Source organism: Populus trichocarpa, chromosome 15 (assembly GCF_000002775.5).
Source record: "Populus trichocarpa isolate Nisqually-1 chromosome 15, P.trichocarpa_v4.1, whole genome shotgun sequence".
Taxonomy (NCBI): Eukaryota; Viridiplantae; Streptophyta; class Magnoliopsida; order Malpighiales; family Salicaceae; genus Populus; species Populus trichocarpa.
Genome location: NC_037299.2, coordinates 11,080,708 through 11,100,931, shown reverse-complemented (window position 1 = coordinate 11,100,931; position 20,224 = coordinate 11,080,708). Strand labels below are relative to the sequence as shown.

The 20,224-nt window shown below is 31.4% G+C and overlaps 1 protein-coding gene and 1 pseudogene across 1 annotated transcript; both read left to right on the top strand.

Moving 5' to 3' along the window:
• Positions 1 to 9,452: 9,452 nt before the first annotated feature.
• LOC7453814 (alkane hydroxylase MAH1-like) lies at positions 9,453 to 11,804 on the top strand (annotated as a pseudogene).
• A 5,028-nt stretch (positions 11,805 to 16,832) lies between these two features.
• Positions 16,833 to 18,639, top strand: LOC7463072 (alkane hydroxylase MAH1). The gene has a single exon (XM_002322175.4). The coding sequence runs from the start codon at positions 16,909 to 16,911 to the stop codon at positions 18,433 to 18,435; it is 1,527 nt and encodes a 508-aa protein (XP_002322211.1). The 5' UTR covers positions 16,833 to 16,908; the 3' UTR covers positions 18,436 to 18,639.
• The last annotated feature ends 1,585 nt before the right edge of the window (positions 18,640 to 20,224 follow it).

Genomic DNA, 20,224 nt, shown 5'->3' with positions numbered 1-20,224 from the left:
TTAATTTAAAACAAAAAAATTCAAAAATTAATAAAATAACAATCCAACCACAATGCTAAACAAATCATTCTTTTCAATAATTTTATTGTGAATTTTTAATTAGTTACAAAAACAACCTTACCAATTATACATTATATTATATTATTATTTAAAAAATAAAATAGTATGGTTTTTTGGAACAATGATTTTCACTATTTATTTCATTCTCTCACAAAATATTATTTATTTATTGTTTTCTTTATACTTTGATCCCTATATTTTTCAACTTCTCTAGTTCGGTCCCTTGACTTTTTCCTTTTCAAATTAGCCTTTATTAGTAATGTTATCGTGGGTTTATGAGACAAGATATGTGATAATCTATTTTTTTCTTATTTTTTTTTATATTTGATTGGGTTTTTCTGTGTTAATTGGCAACTGATTCTATAAAATTATCTTATTACTCCTTAGAAAAATAAACTTGAAAATATATTTTATCATTGTTATTTTTTATATTTTATCAATTTTTATATTATTTCCTCCAATTAATTATTTTTTTTATACAATCCCTTGAAAAGAATTGAAATATGATTTTTTTATTATGTGCTTTATTATTATTTTTATAAATAATGATAAGTTTTAATCTGAAAATTTGTATTTTCATAAGAAAAATTATGTTCACTTCAAAAATAAAAAGAAATTAACAAATAAGAAAAAAAGAAGTTTTGGATAAAGAAATGCATTTTTTCTTATTTAATATAAATCATTTGAGTTCTGAAAAATATTTATTTTATTTTCTACAAGTTTTTATTAATAAAAAAATCATTATTCCATCAAAAAAAATATTAATAACAAAAAAATTTTGATAAAAGAAATACACTTTTCTCTTAAAATATAGATTATTAAAGTTCTTACAAATATTTATTTTTTAGATAAAATAAATATCGTTGAATTCTTTTGAAATATAAGTTCTCATCGTTACAGAATTAAATAAATAAAAAAAAAACAGGTTTTAAAAGTCACTCTACAAGCTGTGTATAAAAGAGAAGAGGAAAGAAAGTAAACATTGGCTATGTATTGAAGACAGAATAGCAATAAATCAAAATACAGGGACATCATTGCAATGAGAGGTTTTTTTAAAAAAAAATAACTGCGCAACTTGCACCAGGGCATCCAGGTTGTCCCATTTTGTTACACGTGTCCTACATCCCCAACTGGAAATAAAATTCGTCAACGTTTAGATCCACTGAAGCAGTTATCCAAATACAACACATCGGGACCGTCACGTCGTTGATATCTTGTTTGAACACCATAATAAGTTACCGTTTGTACTCGTGGTTAAAATTATTTTTGAAAAACATTAAATTTAATTTTGCTCAATTTTTTTAAAAAATTATTTTAATATATTAATATTTAAAAAATATTATTTTAATATATTTCTAAATAAAAAATATTTTAAAAAACAATTCTCTTTTACCTTCCAACTTCTTTATGAACAACACTCCCGTCCATGCATTTCCAACAATATTGTAAATACAACTAATGCATTGTCACTCAATATAAAAAAAATATAACCATCTAATAGGTGATCCAGCAGTAAAAACTTGAGATTAAAATGTTTACTCTTCATGTGATCTCAAGTTCAAACTCTGTGGTTGTTAATATGATGGTCACTGGAGGCTTATATGGTCGTTAACTTCAGGGTCAGTGGAATTAGTCGAGATACGCGCAAGCTAACCCAGACACCCATGTTAATATAAAAAAATAATAAATAAAAAAAGTCCATTGACTATCTAGTATTTATTAAACACTCCATGGTCTAATTTCAATTAATTATATACAACCAAATCAATTAACACACGTGTGTGGGTGTGTATACACTTATTAATAATAATTAAGACGAGGAGAAAAGCAAATGTCAACAACAATGCTGCAGTGCTGCCATCACAAAATAATTGAAGTAGCAAGAAAGAACCATAAAGTATGGTTATGTGGTGGTGAATCAATTTATTAGTCACCCATGACTAAGACAATATGTTTAATCAGCAACAATATCAATCTAGCTTGGGTTTAAATTTATTTCAAATTAATTTTTTTTTAATTTTTTAAATCGTTTTGATATATTAATATCAAAAATAAATTTTTAAAAACTTAAAAAAATATTATTTTAATATATTTCTGAACAAAAATTATTTTAAAAAACAATATTTATCACATTTTAAAATATTCTGAAATAAAAAATTACAAAAAAAAAAACATTTGAATTAAGAAAAAAAAGTGTGGTATTAAAGACGACATAGGATCCTTTTCAATCACTTCGATGTGTTTTGGCAGCGCGAGAAATGCTTTACAATCTTTCATGCCTCTATTATTATTATTATTATTATTATTATTATTTAGGGACAATGGCTCCATTAATCCTCCCAAAATTTATAATCTAATTGTATAAATTCATATCTTGAACAGAGGCCTAATCTTCAATTAACGATCCTTTCCTCAAGATTTTCCATTCAAACTGAGTAATCCTCCCCAGCGCATCATCAAGCGAGGCCTATAACAAAACAATTAGAGGAATAAGAACAGATTTATTAACAATTAAGATTTAAGATTTACGTTTGTGTTCATATCTGGGAATGGAGGTGGGGAAACATGGGAGGCCGGCGTGCATCGGGATGGACCCGTATGGCCCCAAAACTAAGGGCATAGTCCTACACAGTATAAAGCTAAAAAGAGGCGTACAATATTATTGCGTTGCCTTTTCTAGGAAAGTGCAGAATGTAGAATCCCAGGGAAGGAGACGGGTGGGAAATCTGCAGAATCTAGAGCAGACCACCGCGGGCCTCCTTGGCCCTAACTATTCCAAAGATCAAAGACCCCCACCACAAGAATGCAAGGAGCATGTTGGCGATGCTCGAGACAATATCCTCGAGAAAGAGAGAATACCCACATGTCTGCTTGTCTAAATCCTAATGCCATTATCGGCGGCCAACCATTGGGCTTGGAGTCTTTTGGCTTTATGCCCATTAATTCCTTTTCTAATTAATTAGCAAGTCTTCCTAGGCAAGATGATAACTGTTATTGGCTACGAGGAAAATCCCTCGATGATCTTGAAGGGATTTTCATTCTTCTTTTTCTTTGATAATGAATCCTGAAAGCTCCTTCAATTGGAAAAATAAAACCCTCCAGAGGTGTCAAACTTCCAACAGATCCAAAGAATTTTGTTTGTATTAACGTAGGTGTCCGAACCAGTTTTCATGCACTTCGACTAATTTCACGGGCCTTGAAGTTAATGATCATGTAAGCCTTCAGTTGCCCTGAAGTTTGTGGGACTCGAACTAGTGACATCTGAAGAGCAAATTTAGAGCTTAACCAGTTAAGTTATACCTCTAAATATTGAATTTTATTGTTTTTGTGCACACGGATTACGGATTATGACTTTAATATAAAAAATTATAGAAAAAAAAATAACTAAAACTTCAAACTAACCTAAAAAGAAGCATCAAACTAATATGACAAAGATGGACTACAAAATTTATATTATATTATATTATTAACAAAAAAAAACCTAAAAGGCCGAATAAATTATTGTAGCATGTGAGTAGATTTATTGTGGATTCAAATAATGTAATTATAATTTTGCTCTTTATTGCTTTTAACAATTGTCTTTGCACTGGGTGCAAAATCGTATTTTTCATGGGATCTAAATATCATTTGAGAATTGATTGGGGGTAAAGTTGATGTTTTGTGTATTTTATATACAATAAAAATACTATATTGCCCTTAGGAGCTCAAAAAATTAGCCTCTATTCTAGGGGCTTTTGTGTCTTTACAGGTTTATTTGCACAATTAAATAACGTTTGCGCCTTTCAGGCCTAAAAAATATTGTCATTTGAAGGGAGGGGTTGTCTTTGCACATTTTATGTATAGTAAAATATCATGTTTGCCCTCTGACCTCGAAAAATTAAAGGTTGTCTTGGGTGGATATTTTTGTATTTGCATCATGTTTTTTTTTTGTAATATTCGTATGCCCTTAGAGCTTTTTCAATAATTTTTTTTATTATAATATTAATAAATCAATAAAGTAGGTCTACGCGTGCCATACACGTATAGGCGCGTCATCACCCTCTGCGCCATTCTAGTGGTGCGTGAGGGCACGTCTGGTGGCCAAAAAAGGTCGATCACCTGCTCACCCGATGTGGAAGGTGGCAGCGCATCTTTAAGGGTGGCGTGTTTTGTCATCTGAGCGGCAGTTTGACAATAATTGATCCTTTTTCTCCTCCCATTCTTTTCTCTCTCCCAAGCCTCGGTATGCGTGTAGAGTTTGAAAAATTCAATCGTGTCCTCCAATTTGTATTTATTTTTTATTTGGTCCTCATTCTTTTGATTTTTATTTTTTTAGATTTGATGTTTCTTTAAGTTTGTTTTGTTTTTAATTTCGTTCCTAATCATTTAATCTCGTTAGATTTTTTTTATCCAATCTGGTCTTCATTCTTTTAATTGTTTTTTTTTATCCTTTTCATTATTACTTTTTTTTATTTATTTTATCTTTGGGAGTTTTATTTAATTTTATTTGGTTTCCAATTTTAGTCTTTTTTTTTATATTTCTCTTTATTTTTTATCATTTTCTTCATTTTTTTTGTTTTTCAATGTAGTCCCTTATTAGTTTCTTTCAATTATTTTTGTGCATTGTTTAGTCCTCATTTTTTTAATTTTAATTATTTAAAATTTTAATTTTTTTATGGTTTGAAATTTTTCTGTCTTTTACAGGGTAATCCCAGTCTCATAATCCGGTCTACTAGTTTCGATGATGAATCCAGTTTAAGTTCGATCTTTTTTAGGGTCTTTTTAAAAAATTATTATTTTTTCATTTTTTTCATTTAATATTGAATTGTTGGGCCTCGAGCTTGTTGATTTGTTATTCTTTCTTTTTTGTTGGGTTATCTCTGCTTTATATCTTAGATCGCAAATTAGTTGAGTTAACCTGGGTTGACTTGAGTTTTTTTAATTTTTTTTAAAACATTTTACCCTATGCCATTTAATTATTGATTTGTTATTCTTTCCTTTTTGTTGGGTTGGCAACATGGGAGTGGTGAGTTTAGGTTTTTTTCTTATTTTAGAAAGAGAGGTTGAATATGAAGGTTCATTTGACCTATTTTTTTCTCATTTTGTTTTTCCTCTATCTCTTTTTTTTTGTGTTTTTTAATTGCATGTTTTTATCCCTCCCTCCCCCTCCCTTTTTCTTTTTGATGATTTGCTTTACCTCTCCCTCTCCCCCTCTCATTCTTTTTTATTTTTATGATTTGTTTTACCTCCCCCCTTACACTCACTATTCAATCTCTTATTTATGCTCCCAATATCCCCATTGCAATCCCTTTTCCATCTTATCTTATCCTATCCTGTAAGTTGTTTTAGAAAAGGGTTTGTAATGTTCATACTGGTCCTCCCATTCTTCAATTACATTATGCTCGATAAACATTTTTTGTTGATTTTGTTTTGGAAAATTCTTGATTTTGAAAATTCATCAACACTCACATGACATGATGGGAGAAAAAAGTAGAAAAAAAAATCACAAAATAGCAAAACAAATCACCAAAAATCATGTCAAAATTATATTTTTTGGAAATTGTTTTGAAAATATGTTGAAAAAAAAGGTAAGAAACATATGATGACATGGAGGAAGATGTCACGCTCTAGCGGCGTGTGCAACTTCCTCTAGTGTCGGAACTCCCCCATTATTGATGGCATTGGATACATCTCGGTGAGACCTTGTCGGCGATGCAACGTGTGTGGCAATTGGTTATGCATGAAGGTCTATTTTTTCTTTCTTCTCCTCCCTCTTTTCTCTCTCATCTCTTTGGAATTCACTCTTCTCTATCCAAAATTCAAAGTTGTCCTCTCATTTTGTGTTTATTTCAGTATTGGTCCTTTTTCTTTTGAGTTTGATTTTTTGTTTTGTTTTGGGTGCTTTTTAAAAATCGAATTTTATTTTCAATTTAATGCCTCAACATTAGATTGATTGAGAATTAGCTTTTGTGATTTTTTTCAATGAGGTAACCCGATCTCATGACCCAAGTCACAGGTTTGAATAGTTAATCTGGGTTAACAATGTTATTTTTTAGGTTTTTTTATATTGATTTTATTTTTTAATTTCATTTGTCAACATTGAATCTATTGAAAATTAGACTGCTTCATTTTCTTTCTACGAGGCTATCCTAATCTCATGATAAATGTTGCAAGTTTGACAAGTTAGGCCAGGTTGACCAGGGTTTTCTCTAGGATTTTTTTTATAAAAAAATTAATTTTTTTTCAATTTTAAATATTAAGTTTATTTTGAAAATAAACTTCATAATTTTTCATGTTTTGCTTTTTATTAAATGGTCCTCTTTGGATGGTCCAGGCCATATGATTTAGTGGTTCGGATCCAAAAATATCCACATCCAATATCCAATATCCAAACCCACAAAATATCAAAGAGTAGAGATTTTATTAATAAAGCCCGAACATGGTTGCAACCCAGATAAATAAAACACGTACAAAGAATATAGACTTTAATAATGCTCGAATACAGCGCACCATAAGCTCAATCGATGGGTCATTTTGTAATTACCTTCAATATTGAGAAAGAGAGCAAAACGTAGAGATCCAAAAAGCCATAGCCAAGAGGGAGAAAATATAATAGAAAAATTGAAATCATGAAAAATTGAAAGAATTGAAAAAAAGAGAAGATATAAATTAATCTCTATATTACATGAGCTGAAGCATTTTAGACTAAATATATCAGTTGATAAATTGCTAACCAATTAGATGCTGTCACGTATTCTAATACCATTGAAAATATTCTGAAAATGATTCATTTCATTTGGGAAAGGAGAGGAGAGGACCTCTAGCATGCTCTACATGCTGCGAAGTTCTTGAGAGACTACTCTTTTTTTTTCTTTTTCTTTTTCACATGCTCTGAAGTTCTTGAGTTTTAAGGAATTAGCCCATTATCTGAAAAGATATCATAGGCCCAGTAGGTCACTCGTGCTTGAAATTGGGTTGCCATTAGTGATAGAATAGTTGGAGTTTTTTTTTTAATTCTAATATAGTAAAAAAATAAAATAATAACACATTAGATAAAATATTTTGAAAGAAACTGTTGCGGATAATATTATCCATGACTCATGAATTGCAGGTTTTTTTTAGGTACTTTTTAAATTATCAAGTAAAGAAAGAAAAAGGAGAAGAGAGACAAAGAAAAAAAAAAACTGGAGGCATATTAAAACTTTGATAACAATAATATTAGTATTGTCAAAAAGATCTTGATAGAAAAAAAATTCACCAACAATAAGAGCACGCATTTTTGTTCTCTTAGTGGCATAAAAAAATATAGACTTGTAATGTTTAGATTAGTGATCATGAAATGTACTCCAATAATTTTGATGATCTAATAAAAATATTTACATCACTAGTATTGTTGAAAAGATCTAATAAAAATAAAAGACACCAACTATGAACAAAATTGAGCACACATTTTTGTTTCTCTCAATCACATAAAAAATTATAAACTTGTAATGTTTAGATTACTGATTATGAAATGTATTCCAATAACGAGGACACTACTAGTATTGTTAAAAATATCTCTATAAACCTTAAGGGGTGTAGCTCACTAGTCAGATCTTAGATTTGCTCCCTAGAGATCACCCGTTCGAATCTCACAAACCTCAGGGCCACTGGTGGTTTACATGATCGTTAACTTTAGAATCCGTGGAATTAGTCGAGGTGCATGTAAGCTGACCCAAACACCCACGTTAATAATAATAAAAAAAACACACAATTTTGTTTCTTTTAATGGCATAAAAAATTGTATACTTATAAGCAGACCAATTTTTTTTCCCTTCAGTACAAATCAAAAGGTATCAAACCACTTATTAATTTGAACAATCGATTCCAATTGGACGAGAGATATTACATGTATTCGGTTCAAGTTGGATCGCATATGTTTAACATTTAGAGCAATTGTTCCTAAATTTCTTAAAAAGAAATTTGAAATAAAGTCAACGCCTTCATGTTCTTGCCAAGAAACAATTTCCCTTAATTATCAAGTTATTGTACGGCAAGGCTAAATTCTTTATTGGCTTGTTTCTTCCTAGACGTTGCGGCTGATTTACTTGGTGTAACGTGTGTGTGTGTGTGTATAATCAATTAAACTATTGGCTCTAGTAAATTTAAACTAAGAAAAACATGCCAAAGTATTAACATATAAATTATTATTTCATATTAAATAAAGCTCTCTAATTACTTATAATAAGAGTTTTAATTGAGTTACAAGTGCCAACGAACCATTTATAGAATCATTTTAATTTATTAGCTCATGTATTTTTTTAACAATTTCAGTGCATATTATTGTGTAAATAAAAAAAATAAATTAATTAGGTTTGGCTAGAATTAACTACGTTAAGTGTAGTCATGAATATCCTCCAAGCTTGGCTTTTATATGGATATGGCGGGAATTAATTAGGTTTTGTTGTTTATATTAATTAACAAATCACTAAAAGCGTCAGGAAATTTATATGGAGATGGCTGGAATTAATTGGGTTTGTTTGGTTATATTAATTAACAAACACTAATTATTGATTGTTTAATTGTTGTCTTTCCCCACTCAATTTTGGATTGGTATGGTACAATTTTTTTTTTCATTCATAACTTTATTTTTAATTTTGTTATTTAAAATTGATTTTATTCAAGATTAGCTTTGATAGTTTATTTCAAGAAGCTTATGCGAGTTTTTTATGCGGTCAAAAAATATTCTGTGATTGAATTGATATTTAATTTTGTGAAAAATTGTTCAAATTTTTTGTTTGTCAAAAGAACAAAACTAAAAAGATTACAATTGAAATTTTTTAAAAATTAAAGCTCTTTTCACCCTCGAAGGAAAGAACAAAATTCCAGGTACAAAATTTGGGGAGAAGAGAGAGAAAAAAAAATTGGTCATCAAAGCTCTATGAACACCATATGTCGTCTAAAAAGAAAGCCAACCGAGAAAAGAAGAAGAGAATGGAAAATAAAGAAACAACCGACTAACTGAGTTACCACATTGTGATCATATCAATAATCTAGATCACGAATTTAATGTTTAACTCGGGTTGATCAAGGGTGATTCTATATGTTGCCTTTTTAATATTGAAAAAAAAAATATCTGGGTTTTTTTTTAACCCACTAAATTATTTATGCATATAATGACAATTCTTATATTATTTAATTTAAAACTTAGATTAGATAAATAATTAGATCAGGAGTTTGAGGGTTGATCTACTAAGCTGATTTTAATGATACTATTAAACATTTCTTTATGGTCTACCTAATTTTTTATACTAAAAAACATTGCTTAATTTTTTTAAAAGGAAAACCAAAAATTGAACAATATTATCTTATATATTTTTTAGTTAAATTAAGTTTTGGCTGGATAACTTAATATATTATGAACAATATTATCTTCTTCTACATACATGCTATTAGCATTTTCAACTATCCTTTTTCTTTGCCTTCTCTTTTGGTGGAGGAATAGAAACTCTGTGCTTATCAACTGGCCTATTATTGGAATGTTTCCAGGGCTTTTACTCAATGCATCTCGAGCCCACGAGTTTGCGACTGATCTTCTTCAAAAAAATGATGGCACATTCGTTTTCAAAGGACCTTGGTTTGCTGGCTTCGACTTCATGATCACCAGTAATTCCATGAATGTTCAGCACATTTTGAGCAAAAACTTCACCAACTACCACAGAAACCTCGAGTTCAAGCAGATTTTTGAACCGTTGGGTGATGGGATTTTCAATTCTGACGGAGATTGGTGGAAAACCCAAAGAAGAATAATTCACACTTCGCTTAAGCATAGAAAATTTGAGCTCGCTCTCGAGAAAATCATTCAACAAAAAATCTTGCAAGGACTATTCATGGTTCTTGATCATGTCTCAGTCCTTGGAGTTGAAGTGGATTTACAAGACGTGTTGCATCGATTAACTTTCGACAACGCCCGCGCCTTGGTATTGGGATTTGATCCAAATTGTCTTTCAATCGATTTCCCTCAAGTTCCATACGAGAAGGCTTATGATGTTATAGAGGAGGTTGCGTTTCATCGGCATCTTAAGCCATATCATTTAATGTTTCATGGAATATAATTAATTTATAATTGAATCTGAATTGATATTATAACAACTCTTCAATCAGGATAAAATAACAATCTCATGTCAATTGAAAAACAAAGTAATTAAATTTTTCCCCTTTTTCATTTCCTCCTTCCTTCACTTAATTCTTCCCTAGATTAGTGTTTTATAAGTTGAACTTTGTAATTTTACGAGGTTATTTTTTCACTTTTTTTATTTTTTTCCTTAGATTTTTTTTATGTTTTTCCCTTACTTTTTTCTATTTCTCTCTCGCCTTTTTTTTTTTATTCTGCTTCTGCCCAGTCGGCAACATATAAAAGAAAGGAGGAGCTGATTTGTTTTATTTTTTAATGGCAAATAATCATTTTACTCTTAATGAGTCATTTTACTTTTATTTGACGGTTCTTTTTTTTTTGTTAGCACTACCAAGCTTCATTCATTCTAAAATTTTAACCAGATTTTATTCAACATATTTTAAGATCCCTCATAAAATTTCAGCTCGATCTGATGGTCGGATTGAAAATTACGTCCAATAACGTAAAACTGGTCAAATTATGATTTTTCATCAAATTTCTAAATTTCTCCAAAAATTATGAAATTTTAACCCAAGCTAAAGCATCATATTAAAAGGCTCCACGCAAATTTTCATATTTTTTTTGATAATTTAATTGAAAATTACGAATTGTTTTTACATAAAACTAGTCAAAAAATATTGATAAAATCTTGACCTAGGCTAAAGCCCACCCCAGCCTTTGCCATACCTCCGCCTATGGCCACATGGCTTTTGGAAGCTACAAAAATGGCTTCAAATTGGACAAGAGAGGAAGATGAAAAAGGCTTGGGAGATCATTGATCATTTCTTGTGCCAACGCATTTCAAGAAAGCGAGAGTTATTAAGCGAAAGCAAAATCCAAATAGAAGGAGAAGATCACTTCGACTTATTAACATATATTTTGGTCGAAGATGATGATAAAGGAGGAGAAAAGGGTGTCTTCAGAAAATCAGATAAATTTGTGAGAGACATGGCTTTTTACCTTTTGGCAGCAGGGAGTGATACTGTAGCTTCCGGCCTCGTTTGGTTTTTGTGGCTTGTGTCGACACACCCATTAGTAGAAATGAAGATTTTAGAAGAAATAAAAGCAAATTTAAGTGTAGAAGGAGAAGAGAAGTGGAGGTTTTTCAATTTTAAAGAGCTAAGTAAACTAGTTTATCTTCATGCAGCTATATGTGAGGCCCTTAGGCTGTATCCACCCGTTCCTTTCGAACACAAAGATTCAATCGAATCAGAGATTCTTCCAAGTGGGCATCATATTGGTAGAAATACAAGGATCATATATTCTCTTTACTCAATGGGAAGGATGAAAGAAATATGGGGTGAAGATTGCCTAGAATTCAAGCCGGAAAGGTGGATTTCAGACCAAGGACAAATCAAACCTGTTTCCCCTTACAAGTTCATAGTTTCAATGCAGGACCGAGGACTTGTTTAGGTAAGGACTTGACCTTGGTGCAAATGAAAGCTATTGCCTCTGCAGTGTTTTGGAATTATAGATTTCAAGTGGTTGAAGATCACCCTATTTATCCAACTACGTCCATGGTGCTTCATATGAAACACGGCTTGAAGGTTAGAGTTCTTAAAAGACGTCAATCTTAGAAGAGCAGGCTATTGGGTTCATATCTCTCCCTCTCTCCCTCTCTCCCTCTCTGTGTATGTATAAGCAAGTAAATGCTAATTAAAATCTTGTATTTTAAATTCAGTAGCCAGCCTATCAATGATTGTTTGAACTTTCTTCAATTAATCACTGTAAACAAGATATCATTGACGAAATAAAAAAACAAAGTTATATGCTTTCCATTGGATAAATAAATCGAGAATGAGAGCCTCAATTTTATATGTGATCAAATGAAATCTATCAAAAAACTTTAAAGAGCAAGAATTTTATTATCATGAGAAGTTTATTATTTCATATTTTTGTATATAAAGTACATGATGATTGAAGCAAAAATTGTTAACTTGCACTTGAGGTCTTGGCCTAGTGGTGGTAGGGGCTTGTTCCCTTCCTCTGCACCTGGGTTCAAACCTCACTGTGCACGTCTGTCACCCCTGCGGTGCTTTACATGCTCACTGGGTTTGCAGGATGTTCAGTGGGCCGTGAGATTAGTCGTGATGCACGCAAACTGGCCCGGACACCCATGTAAATATAAAAAAAAATTGTTAACTTTACCACAAAAATCGATAATATTATTTAAGAACCATAAAAAAAATGAATAATAATTTAAATATAATATCAAGCATTTTTTTATATTGTTCAATAATATATATATATATATATATAAAAGGGCTAGGTATCTGGGCTAATAAGATGAGGCTTGTGCACCTGCCCAGTAGAAAGAAGGCTTGTGTGCCTGTCCTTCACCATTTTTTCTGTTTGAGTAAGGTCGGACGACATATCGTGTGTCATTTTATTTTATTTTAAAAAAGTCAAAAGACGTGTTGTCTACTTGATTATGGCATATGACGCGCCATTTGATTGATCAAATTCTGCCCATAGGAGACGTTACTGAAAAATCGAGTTGTGTTCTTTTGGATCCAAGAATGTATTTTTAACCTATTTTATTTTAAAAACATTTAATAAATATTCTTAGAGTCTTATTAGACTAATTTCACAACTCAAACACCCCAACATTCGTTCAAAAAAACATAAAATTAAATAATTTTTTTTTTATCAACTCTGATTTACCTTTTGAGGCAACATGGAAGCTAAAAAAAAACTCTAATGACACTCCTATCATCTAAAGAAACAAATTGATACCAAATTTGATTTTTTTGTTCATGAAATATGTCTAAGCAACCATTTTTTCTTCTCTATTTTCAATGACATTCTTTACTCTCTCAAACTTAAGTACTGAAATGTAAATAAAATAAAATATTAGACTAAAATATATAATTGTCAAATTAAAAATATCAAAAAAAAAAAAGTTGAAAAAAATCTCCAATGCCTTTAGGTTCAACTATATGCTGAGCCTAGGTGGACACGGGTCTGACAAGTTATCAGACCCAACACCATTTGGTTTAATTATATACTGACTCCAAGCAGATATGAGTATGATGAGCTGTAATTAAAATTTAATATCTTTGGATTCATCAACGTGCTAAGTCTAAACAAACATGAATCTAATGAGCTATCAGATTTAATATCTATAAATTCAGCTATGAGCCTAAACAGTTATGGGTGTGGTGAGTGCGAGACTCACCGTAAGTGAGCTTGGCTCAGTCAATCAATACCATAGAGTCTCGTGGTTGTCTTAGAGTTGGCAAAAGAGACTTGTTTGTTTATAAGAAACTGTGTTTTTCTCCTCATCTTGAGGAGCCCTAGGTAGCCTTACTTGCCCCCTATGGTCCGTAACCTCTTCCAGGATAATCTTGTCTCCTCTTCTGGTGAAGGAGGGCTGGTCTGGATCATATGAATTTTTCTTTTATTTTATATTCCCAAAATAATTTTTATATTTTAAACTTTTAACTTCTTAGACATTCCTTCATCTTATGCAGTTAACGGTAATACTTGACATCGTTATTTTTAATTTATTAACTAGCACAAGATTGTAACAGAGATTAAAGAAATAATTAATTATATTGCAGGAGTTTACCTTGATACGAAAGATGATAAAATGATGTTTTAAACGTGAAAACAGGAATTAAAGGACTTTTTGAAGCATTAATCTGATAGCAGTGGGTAGAAAATTGGTAGCATTAGCTAGGCATTTCTGAGCGTTTCGTATTTTTTTAATTTTAACTAAATAAAATATAATTAAATGATTTGATCAGTCAGTAATCTAAAAATTCAAATACTCTTTATCAAATCTCAACAAATTCCTATAATTTAATTTATTACCTTCATTCTAAAAATTATTATTTTCAACATTTATTTTACTTATAAATCAATTTAAAATGAAAGGTTTTTGTGATATATGTGCAATATGATATTTTACAAGAGAATGAGCGATTATTGGAAATATTAGAAGGCACTAATACGAAAATTAAAATAAACTTAGCGGTCATGGCATGTTAATCAAGAATTATTTAAAATTATTTTTTATTTGTAATTTATTTAAATTATATTAATATTTTATATTAAAAAATTATGTTAAAAATTAAATTTCAATAAAATTAAACTAAAAAAAGTGTAAACCTAATTAAACAGATAATGTGGTATCCAAGGCTTTGGCATGTCAGAAATGGAGTTTTTTTTTAGTATTCTAACATGATAATTTTTTTTTGGATAAAATAATACAATGCAAAAAATATTTAGGAAACAACACAATTTAAAAAGTCACAGATAATATTTGTTATTCACGAGTTGCAAGGGTCATTTGCGACTCTTTTAAATTATAAAATTATTGGATACAAGATTCAACAAATAAAGAGGAAACATGAGATAGAAGAAAATAGAAAGAAAGAAAGAAAAAAAGATTTTAGAGGCATACCAAGACTTTGATGATGACATAACTAGTACCATTGGAAAGATCTTGACGAGACAAATCCAACAATACCAAGAAAAGTCATCAACGATGATCGGAGTGGGCTACATGAGTAGCCCAAAGGCAAGTGAGTCTCAAGCTTTTGAACGACTCGTATGACCCACTATATTCACTATTTGTAATCTTCTTTAGTGATGTTGGATTTATCTTGTCGAGATCTTTTTAATGGTACTGGTGGTATCTTTATCAGAGCTTCAGTGTGCTTTAAGTGTCATTTTTTTTTATCTCTCCTCTTTCTTTAGTGAATAAAAAAATAGCTAATATTATTGAGCTATAACACTATATGAAGCTAGAGAACACGATCAATATAGCTATGAAAGTGGAGAGGCAACTCAAAAGGAAGGGGAATGTATGACCAACTTATAATTCGGGTTCTTCATCATCATGAAAGTTGAATTTCAAGAGAGAAGAGGGTGCCCAACCAAAACCCTTCACTAGCACCAAAGTCTAACTACTCAAAGCCAAGGTTGATGCCATTACAGGTTGCAAAAGTAAATATGATACTCAACATAAACGTACTCATGATGTTAAATGTTTTAGGTATTAAAGGCTTAGGCATTACTCTTCAGAGTGTCCAAACAAGAGAATAATAGTTATTAGAGACAATGAAGATGTGGGGTCTAAAAGCGACATATATGATTATAAATACATGCCAGCATTAAAGGATTATATTGATTAGGAGATTGCATACCTGGTTGAAGGTGAGGCTTTGGTTATAAGGCATACACTTCTGGTTCAGGTCAAAGGAGATGATATTGATCTACAAAGGAAAAACATCTTTCATACATGTTGTCATGTACAAAACAAGGTGTGTAGTTTGATTATAGATAGTTGAAGTTATGCTAATATAGCTAGTATTACCATTGTTAGTAAACTGAACTTGTTTACTAATAAGCATTATAGACCTTATAGATTGTAATGGTTAAATGATTATGATCTTGATTTTGTTTTTTATTGGGAAGTATATTGATGAGGTTCTGTGTGATGTGATTCGAATACATGCAAGTTATATCTTGTTAGGAAGACCATGCCAATTCAATAGGAAAATAACATATGATGGGGCTAGAAATAGGTATACTATGATGATAAAACCATTACTCTTGTATCTCTTACACCCAAATAAGTGTATGATGATTAAATAAAGTTAAAAAAGAACAAGATTAAATGGGTAAAGAAAATCAAAATGAGGAACAAGGTGAGAGAAGACCATCAGATTTATCCACAACACAAAACACTACTCCCACTACCCAAAACCATTTGGCCAAGAACCTAAAACATTTAGCCACTTCTAAAACAAACCCAAATTTAGCTGAGAGAGGAGGTAAGACTAGATGAGCGAAGAAAGTAAAAGATCAAAGTGTGAATTGTATGGAAAAACTAAAGAAATAACCTATTTTTTATGTTAGAGGGCGTGAAATTAAATCTGCCTATTATTTAAACTATCCAATAATCATACTTGTTTATAAGAAAGTTTATTTTAATACTAACAAACTTGACCTTTATATTCCTAGTTTTTGTGTTTATTTGTTGAGGGAGTTTGATGATGTGTTTCCTCATGGATTGCTAGTAAATTGTCACCTATAAAAGGAATCGAACATCAAATTGATCTTAAACCTGACACATCAAATCCTAACCAACTAGTCTATTGAAGTAATCCCAAGAAAAAAGAGGAGCTTTAAAAACAGGTAGAAGAGTTGATGACAAAATGTTATATTCGTGAAAGTATAAGTCTTTATATGTTCTTGTTAGTTCTATGCGTGAATTGCTTATTTGTGAAGTACTATTAGAGGATTATACTTGTGAGGAGATTGCATATTCAATTAAAGGTGGGGTCTTGATTATAAGGCGTATAATTTAGGTTCAAGTTAAGAAAAATAATTTTAATTAGTAAAAAGAGAATATTTTTCATATGTGTAATCATATACAAAATAAAGTGTGTAATTTAATAATAAATATTAAAAATTGTGATAATGCAGCTAAAATTATCCTTGCTAATAAACTACACTCGTGTAATATGAATGTAATATGAAGCACCATAGACATTGCAATGATTGAACGATTGCAATCACGTATGGTTGTAATTACAGAGATGGTCTCGAAGACGTTGACATGTCAGTACTGACCCAATTAATGGCATTTCCGAGCATCACTCCTTCTGCATTTAGATTTGTTTTGATCTCTGCAATTTATCGATGTAATAAAAGAGATTGCAGGACTTGCAAGACAACACAAAAAATCGAAAAAAGAATTAAAAATGCTACTACTGGCTTTTCTATGCATCATCTTTCTTTGGCTTTCCTTTCGGTGGTGGAGGAATAGAAGCTCTGTGATTATCAATTGGCCCGTGGTTGGAATGTTGCCGGGGCTGTTTCGCAATTCATCTCGAGTCCACGAGTTTGTAACCTATGTGCTTCGACAGTGTGGCGGCACATTTGTTTTCAAAGGGCCTTGGTTTGGTGGTCTTGACTTTCTGGTGACCAGTAATCCGGCGAATGTTCACCACATTTTAAGAAAAAAGGCCTTCAATTATCACAAGGGCCTTGAGTTTAAGGAGATTTTTGCTGAAAGTTTTGGTAATGGAATTTTTTGTGCTGATGGAGATCGGTGGAAAACCCAAAGGAGAACAATTCACTCTTTTATAAAAAATAGCAAGTTTGAGGAAGCTGCAGAGAGAAACATTCAACGAAAAGTCTTGCATGGAATATTTGTAATTCTTGAGCATTTCTCAGAACAAAGAAAAGAAGTAGACATGCAAGATGTGTTGAAGCGATTCATGTTTGACTATAGCTGCCTATTGTTGTTGGGATTTGATCCGAATTCTCTTTCAATTGAATTCCGTCAAGTTCCATACAAGCAAGCTTATTATGATATGGAGGAGGTTATACTTCAACGACATCTTAAGCCACAAAGGTTTTGGAAGCTACAAAACTGGCTTCAATTTGGGGAAGAGAGGAAGATGAAAAAGGGTTCGGAGATCTTCGATCGTTTACTGTACCAGTGCATTTCAAGAAAAAAAGATTTATTAAACAGAAGCAAAATCCAAATGGACAGAGAGGATTTCGACCTCTTAACATTCATGTTAGTTGAAGATAATGATCAAGAAGAAAGGGAAATGAGTGCCTTCAAAAAATCGGACAAATATGCAAGAGACATGGCGTTTAACCTCTTATCTGCTGGAAGCGAGGCCGTAAGTTCCAGTCTTACTTGGTTTCTTTGGCTTGTGGCAACTCACCCACTGGTAGAAAAGAGTATTTTAGAAGAGATGAAAACAAATTTAAATGCAAAAGGAGATGAGAAGGGGAGGTATTTCAGTTTTGGAGAGCTATCTAAGCTAAATTATCTCCAAGCAGCTATATGCGAGTCCCTCCGACTCTATCCACCCGTACCTTTCGAGCACACAGTTTCGATTGACTCGGACACTCTTCCAAGCGGGCATCGAATCGGCAAAAATACAAGGGTTATTTATTGTCCTTACTCAATGGGAAGGATGGAAGAGATATGGGGTGCAGATTGCCTGGAATTCAAGCCAGAGAGGTGGATTTCAAACAATGGAGAAATCATACATATTTCGCCTTACAAGTTCATAGCATTTAATGCAGGGCCGAGAACTTGTATAGGCAAGGACTTGGCCATGGTGGAAATGAAAGCTGTTGGCGCCGCCGTGATATGGAATTATAGCTTGCAAGTGGTTGAAGATCATCCTATTTTACCAGCTAATTCTATAGTCCTTCATATGAAACATGGCTTGATGGTTAGAGCATTGAAGAGATGTCTTTCCTAGAAGAGTTGGAAGGATACCAAACCCAGGCCACGGCCATCTATGTCCCGGACAGCACTGCCCCTGTTTATTGTAATTTTCTTATCCTTCACTTTGTGAAAATAACTAGTTTGATCTTCCACCCTGTCGAAAGGGTAAAAGTTCAAACTAATTCCGAAAATAATAAAAGAAGGTGTTAATATTATAAACGCCCTTTCAAATTCTTAATGTTTTTTTTTTAAAAAAATTATTTTGGAGGTTTTTTTTTAACCAAGAACATATGGATTTCTTTGTAAATGCATCATGGAAATAAAACTTATTTATATAATTTATGAAAGGTTCAAAATAAAGATAAATTACAACAATTCAAATAAAAGAGGATGATATTTAAAATTTATGTGTTTTATTGTTGTTTGTTTGCGTTGTAGATTTGTATTTTTAAATAGTAGCTTATTTTTTATTGTTAGATAAAATCATCAACTCAAAGATCATTTGATGTTAGAAGATGAGTCTAAAGGTTTTGAATTGAAATTTGTTATTAATGGATCATACAAAAAGTTTAACAAACTCATTTACTAAATAAAGTAAAAGATCTGATCGTGCTATATCAATATCTTAACACAAAAATATCATAATTTTTAATTTGATTGTTGGATTGGATTTAAATTTTATCAAATAATTCTATAAATTCGATTCTATACGAGGCTCGACTCATTGTAAATAGTTGAGCACCATAATACCTAAATTAGACCATGATGATGTTATTTGAGCCAATTTTATTTTTCCTTAACTCTTCTAAATTTTCTATTGATATCAGATTTTATGTTTTTATTTTCTTTTTTTTCTAGGATTTTAATTTTTCTATCCTGTAAATATTAGTTTCCGATCTATTTAAGAAATTATAAACCTCTTATAAAAAAGATGATATCATGATTATAATTCAAAAAAAAACTACAAGTTAGGGTTCTTTGTTTGCAAATCTTATTTGCCAAAAACTATTTTTTTTTGCTTGTTGTCTTTCTTTACTTGTGCTTCTGTCTATATCAATATTTCTATCTTATTCCATGAGATTTTATATGTCAATGGAGTTTACAATAATTTGGTGCACATGTTTTTTTTTTTTTTTTTTGCCGAGCTTGCTGCGGCAAAATTAAGTTATATTGAATATGAGTCATGATTGTTTCTCACATGCTAGACTTTCTTTTAAGAGTAAATGCCAATATAATTGAGTTTAATTTGGAATAATAAAAATAAGGCAAATACACGGTGCTACTTGCTGCATTCAATTTAAAATACAAGAAATTGTATTTCGATGTGCACCTCCGTTGAACATTGTGGAAGCACAATCTAGATCGCATCATCTTCCATTGTGTTTTTAAATTGGCCAATTCTGGAGTGCCTTTGTATCAATTTCTACGGCCTTTAGGGTGGATAAAGAGCTGCAGGCCTTGGTGTTTCTTCGTTTGATAGTGATCCTTCTGGTGTCTAGAAAAACTTATGGCCATTGCAGTTCTGAGTATTTTTCCCAGCCAGAAATTGCTTGCAGAATGTTATTTTACAACTGTTAAGTCTGGCAACTAAAACCATGTAGGATTCCGAGCGAGGAATTTAACAGCTTTCCATGTGCTTCATGTTTGACAAGCTGAAGAACATAGAAAAAGAGTGAACCCCTAGGCCAATTTCTTGCATTTGCTTTGTCTTGAAAAAAGATTTCTTGCATCATTTATCTTGACATGTTGGGGGACAATTATTATGCTGTCATGGAAGTGTTAATTTGTATGTTTCCTTGCTGTTGTTTTCTTTATGACAAGCG